The sequence below is a fragment of the Cricetulus griseus genome, chromosome 10 (assembly GCF_003668045.3).
Source record: "Cricetulus griseus strain 17A/GY chromosome 10, alternate assembly CriGri-PICRH-1.0, whole genome shotgun sequence".
NCBI classification, from domain to species: Eukaryota; Metazoa; Chordata; class Mammalia; order Rodentia; family Cricetidae; genus Cricetulus; species Cricetulus griseus.
The window spans coordinates 8,230,419-8,236,725 of NC_048603.1; the positions used below are offsets into that span (position 1 = coordinate 8,230,419).

A 6,307-nucleotide genomic window follows, 5' to 3' on the forward strand; every position below is an offset into this window, starting at 1 on the left:
ACGCTGAATTACAGAGGAATACGGTAAGAATTCATGAGGGAGGGAGAAGCTAGGTGTGTAAGCCTTCTCTGCACGTGAGGTAAGCAGCTGGATAGAGGCTGAGTTTATGAGGAGGCCATTGGACAGAGGGCAGGAATCCCTCCATAATGTGGTGTCCTAAAGGAATACACCAATTGCCGGGCGTTGGTGGCGCACACCTTTAATCCCAGCACTTGGGAGGCAGAGGCAGGGGGATCTCTGTGAGTTCAAGGCCAGCCTGGTCTCCAGAGCAAGTGCCAGGATAGGCTCCAAAGCCACAGAGAAACCCTGTCTCTAAAAACAAAACAAACAAACAAACAAAAAAAGAATACACCAATTATTTTCTTTATTCCAGTTAAGGCAGGAGATTGAGAACAGCTCCCAAAAGGTATCTTGGAGCCAGGAAAAAACAAGGGATGATTCCATAAAAATGAAAGTTGAAAAATTTCTCAGCAGATGCAGGTTAAAAGGCTAATATTGTACATTCCCAACTTACCCAAAGCAGAATGGAACCTGCCAATCCTGGGATCTATTTCAATCATACTTCAACATGACCAGGGACATCAATAAAGCTCATTACCAGTGACATTTTAGCTTTATATTTATTGAGTTACATAGATGGCAGAGACATGCCTTCCGTAAGAGACCTGGCCCCACCATAATAAAACAATAGACATAAAAGTTACATGTCACAAACCAGAGCTAAGTAAGTCACAGAACGTCCATGAAGCTTTGGATGTCCATGTATTTGGACACGGAAGTGACGTCTGAATTTGCTGCTTTGCCGTAAGATCACTTAACAACGAGTTAAACTTGAGCTTGACATCAGAGGAAGCATGATACAGAGAGCTAAGAAGGCCAGGAAGGAAACAGGAAAGGCCTCTGAAAGCTGGCACGCTACAGTTCCACCTACAGGTAGACACAAATACTCATGTACACATTGCCTACCTCAGCGTTAGGTGCTTAGGACAAAGAAACACGCCAGATTGGAGCACTAAGCACTGAAGGACAAGGAACAGGGAGATACGACAACGACGTCAACTGATCACTTTCCATTCTTTGTGGAAGTTCAGGATGTTCTTGACCTCCACACCGGCTTCCGTTGCCATCCCCAGCACCAGCTGCAGAGGGTATGAGAAATTCCTAGGGTGCTCCAGACAGACGCCAGTAATGATCGTCACCATGCTGCTGGGCTCCAATATCCCTGGCCTGGATGAATCCAGCAGGCTTTTGCAGAACTCAAGAATATTGTAGAGGTCCCAGGCATCAGAGTCTGGTCTAGTCATTCTGGGCCTCACCAACCTCTTGGACACAAAGGACTGGCAGAGAATGTACTGGTTCCTCCTCTTTAGCTCGTCTTCTAGGAAGGTGATGGCTTCCAAGGCTCTGTGATCTTCCCATTTTAGGATGTACAGTGTGTCAACCACGATCTTGGGTATGATAAGAAAGAATTTAGCACTGGTGGCTAGTTTCTGTATGACTGAAAGATGCTCACAGAGGGCCCTGGGGTCAGGAAACAGGTAAGGGGTCAACACTGACCGAGTCTGGGGACCTCGGAGGGTTTTCTCCAGCAGGGCCACTTCCCGCTGAAGCCAAAGCTGGACTATGTCTTTGGAAAACCTGATCCGTGTGATTGTCCTTGGAAGCTGCTGTGGCGGCGGATTTTCTGACCTTTCAAGGGGACTGCTCACAAAGACACCCAGCTTCGAGTCAAAGGTCAAGAATTGTCCCGGGAGTCTAGTTGCAAAGTGACCAAAACTTCTGAAGAAGCAGATACGGACGATAGCTTCCTCACGGTTGGTGAGCGGAGGCGGAACCTGCCCCAACCCTGCCCTATCCTGGGACACTTGAGGAAAAGGCTGCTGGAACAGGGCAAGGTCCTCAGGGAGCTGAGGGGACTTGGGAGTGTGTGGCCACTGACAGCTCTGCAGCAAGTCCTGGAGATAGTGAGGCAGGCCAAGGCCTGGATGCTGAAGGTCTCCCTCTGAGGGCAACAAATTCAGCAACACACAGAGGTGGTCCCACAAGCTAAACACGCTCCTCCAATGTGACAGGAGCAGGCTGTGGTTGCTGCGGAGCCAGTCCAGGATCACCTTGATGGTAGGCAAGAGCCCCTCTGCAGACAGAATGTCCAGTTTCCACTGAGTGGTCTGGAGACTGCTGGTCTGGGCAATGGGGGGCTTCTGCTCCCAAGAGGAACCCGTGTGGAACTCTGTGTCGGCAACACTGCTCATCTCTCCCTCGGCGCACAAAGAAGCACGGACGGCAGGGCTTGGCTCGGACTGGGGTGACAGAACATCATGACTGAAGACGGAAGCCAGGGGCAAGCCACGTTTTCCTTGGAGTTTTTGGCTCAAAGGAGCTGGCAGGCTGGAAGATAGAGTTGTTTTCAAGAGATCAAGCAGACTGTCGGGAGGTACAAACGCCTTCAGTTTGTTTCTAGGGTGAGCAGCTTTAGGTTTGGATGCGCCTCCGCTTTTCTGAATCGCATCTGAACTCACGGAGCCACTCCCTTCGTCATCCGTTACGTCTGAGTGGGATGCTTCGCTGCTCGTGTCTGATTGGACCTGGGAACTTAAGGAGGCATCTTCCTCTTCCTCTGTCTCATCGGAGTCGCGGCAGGAATGAAAACTGCCCTCGCTCTCCCTAGAAAGACCAGACCACCAGTGGCTTTTCTCAGAGTTGCTGTTCTGGAGCCCAGGAGATGGCAAATCTTGATGTGGCTTTCCAGGCTCTCTCTCCCAGCATCCATCCCCGGAAGAAGCGCCTTCTGGAGTCAGCTTCCTCCTCTGCAGCTCAGCCTGGATCCGCGTGTTCACGTGTTGTACCAGGTGAGAGAAGAGAGTCAAAGTGAAGATAACCGCAGGTTTCTGCTGTTTCGCGCCCGATTTCCTCAGGCTGTGCACGTTCATGAGGCAAAGGACCACCATGTGGAAGATGAGGAGGTCCGGGAGAAACAGATACCCTTTAGGAGGTTTATCTTCTGTGGAAGCCTGGCACGGGCCTGATGGACGCAGCCGGTAGGAAAGACAGAGACGGAAGTCTTCAAGAACCAGCTGGCACAGGGCTATTAGCCTTGCGGCTTTGAATTTCCTCTTAGGCTGCAGGAGGCTCTGAAGGTAGAGGAAGCTAACCAGAAGCCGTTTGTTGTCCCAACACTGCCTCTGGCTGTGAGACAGTTTCCGCCCCTGGTACCTCTTCAGACGGCTGTACCTCTTCCCTGCGTGGTCATAGAGCCGTTTGAGGTTCCAAGCTGCCCCTTTGAAAGGCACTTCCGAGTGGAGGCAACGCTGATAGAAATAGGTGGCTTCAAGGTCATAATACTTACTCCCCATGAGAGCGCCCAGTTGGTTGAAGGGCATCCCCATATGTGGGGCCACCGACAAGGCCCGGTAATAGCATCTCTCTGCCAAGTTCCTGGTGGCCAGGTCTAGGAACTCATGCTGATAACGGAACAAGTCTCCCAGGTAGAGCAGGCAGCGATGACAGGCCATGCGGGCCCAGGAGGCCTCTTCTGCTGACGTGGGTCCCACTTTCTTACAGCCAATCAAGTGGATGGCCCTGTGAGGCCAGTCTATGTAGCTCTGCAAGCTCAGCTCATAGTGGCCCTGCAGGAACAGGAAGAGATGCTCGTAGAACTTGAGGCCAGCCTTCAAGTGAGCATGCAGGGGCTCTCCCCAGTGTTGGAAAGTGTCCGTTTCTTTCTTATTGGTCTTCATGAGCAGCATGGCCACGTCAGAGTACATTTTCCTCCATAAGAGCTCCTCAGCCTTCCTACCATAACCCACCGGATGCAGGAACATGAGTTTAATGCAGGCTTGCTGAACCGTCTCTCTGAGAGCCAGGATGTGTGGCTTGAACACCTCTTTGTGGGCATTTCCTTTCTGAAGGAAAAAATCCAGTCGTTGAGCTGCCAAGCAGACCTCTTGGTAGAGGAGTCTGCCCTTCCCGGTTTCTTCCTGGTTTCTCTCCATGAGGCTGGGCTGTGTGTGTCAGTGATGCTAAAGGTGTTTCCTGAGAAAAGATTAAAACTATCTATTAGTGTTCGCCCACAAAGACTGAAAACGATGCCAAAGAGGACGATGACATTGGAGGGGATACTTTTATTCTCTCACTCATAAACACACTTGCTTTCATATTCTTTACTTATCAACTCCGTTTATAAGTGGATTTCCTTGGAAGTCATCCCTATCAACAGTCAAGCCTACATGAATTAAGGGTCCCTTCTAAATTCATCTCTAATAAAGTCAGGAGTACACACAGTGAAATTAGCCTAAACAATCTAAAATTAATGAATTGCTCGTCTTCATGCATACATGGAGGGAATAGAGTTTAGGAAAGTAAAATGATATAGACTTAGAAAGATAAGGATTACTTGAAAAAAATCAGAATACAAAATAATATGACTATATCTTCCATATCTAATAAATAACATGGGCATGTAAAAGATATTAATAAGTTCACACCCCCCAAGATATACAATACTTTAACAGACATTCTGTTGAAACACCTTGATTTATGTAATTTAAAAATATTACCTTTGAATGACTGGCATAGAGAAAAATAGTAATTAAACACATGTTCAAAGTCGAAAGCTCTGTGGGCTTGGCTGTGACCATAGCTCCCCTGGAGCCTGATAGGTATATCAATCAGCCCTGGTCAGCCTGGCTAGCTTAGCACAGCCCTGACTCACGTAAAAGGTAACAAGGGGCACTGGGTACACAGCTTGGTTCTGACCTATGTGCAAGGCCCTACATCCAATCCCCCAAATTCACAAAAAGTAGCTAACTAGACAGTGTTTGGGGGTTCTAGTTTGGATTGTTTTCTTTCTTTATTTAAATTAAAAACAACCTGATTTTACATATCAAACCCAGTTCCCTCTCCCTCCCATTCCCCCCACCAACCCCCATCCATCCCTCAGGGAGGGTGAGGCATTCCATGGGGGATCATCAAAGTCTGTCATATCATTCGGGGCAGGACCTAGGCCGTCCCCTGTGTATCTAGGCTGCAACAGTATCCCTCCATAGGGAACGGGCTCCCAAAGCCCATTAGTGCACTGGGGATAAATACTGGTTCCACTGCCAGAGGCCCCATAGACTGCCCAGCCCCCCCAACTAACACCCATGTTCAGGGGGCCTGGTTCAGTCTTATGATGGTTCCCCAGCTGTCAGACTGGGGTTCATGAGCTCCCATTTGCTCAGGTCAGCTGTTTCTGTGGGTTCTCCCAGCATGGACTAGACAGCGTTTTAATGAGTACTACACAGCTTTGGATGTCAAAGAAGCCAGGCTGATTGACACACGCACTATACTATCCTCACAGAAGCATAGAGCCGGGGCAGCCCACGGAAGGTCTTTGTGTTTCTGATGCAATGGGAAAGGCTGACAGGAAAGAGAGATATGGGCAGAATAAGAGAAAATGATTTTGCAGAGAAGCAATGAAGAGGCCAGAAAGTGAACCAGCAGCTCCACAGCCTGGCAAATGCCCAGAGCAGCACATCTTAAAATGGCAGGAAAATTGTGGAGAGCTGTGATGCTCTCCACTTTCCACCATCCCGAGGGTGAGCGCTCTCTGGAATAAACAACTCCTTATTTGGCTTGGTCTAAGATTCAAATTTGCATCAGCAAATGCGAGCCTATCCACCTTAGCCGCATAGCGTTCTGGGGCTGGCTGGCAAGAGTGCTTTTAAGCTGTGGGGGTCTTTCCTGGAGTCAGAAGATTGTTTCAGTTTCCTGAGTAAACTGCTTAAGAAAGAGTCTGGGTGTTTTGTCTTCCTTGCTGGTCGAGGCGGTCGAGACAGGAAATAAGGGCTCACTGGGTTTCTCCACTCTGAGCTGACTGTAAGAAGGGGCATAAAACCGCCATATTCATATCTAGACAAGACACCTACAACCATCAACAGAATATCAGCTCTCCCTCCCTTCCCCATCTCTCTACCTTCCTTCTTCCTCCCACCCCACACAATGTGTCAAAAAAGAACGTCTCTTATCAAACTCTAAGAAAGGAGAACCCTTTGTAGGCTTCTTCAGGAATTTCCCTAAATAAGCCCTTGTGTTAGGGAAATAAAGAGTCCATGGATAAAATACCAGCCCACAGCAATGAAAGAACATTTCCTAGACAAAATGGCATCTTGCTTAATTTAGGAAAATTGTATTTCAACATGTCCAGACAAGGTAGAAAACTCATCAGCTTTCATCTAATTTCTTGGGTTTTTTTTTTTTCTTTTGGTTTTTTGAGACAGGGTTTTTCTCTGTGGCTTTGGAGGCTGTCCTGGAACTAGCTCTTGTAGAC

At 48.5% G+C, this 6,307-nt stretch overlaps 1 protein-coding gene across 1 annotated transcript; it reads right to left on the reverse strand.

Annotated features, from left to right (window-relative positions):
- Positions 1 to 1,055: 1,055 nt before the first annotated feature.
- LOC113837422 (protein SMG5-like) lies at positions 1,056 to 3,992 on the reverse strand. Its single transcript, XM_035449655.1, has one exon. The coding sequence runs from the start codon at positions 3,990 to 3,992 to the stop codon at positions 1,056 to 1,058; it is 2,937 nt and encodes a 978-aa protein (XP_035305546.1).
- Positions 3,993 to 6,307: the final 2,315 nt, after the last annotated feature.

Bases quoted from the DNA above. Each gene is read 5' to 3' on its own strand.
- LOC113837422 (XM_035449655.1), bottom strand. From the start codon at position 3,992: ATGGAGAGAAACCAGGAAGAAACCGGGAAGGGCAGACTCCTCTACCAA.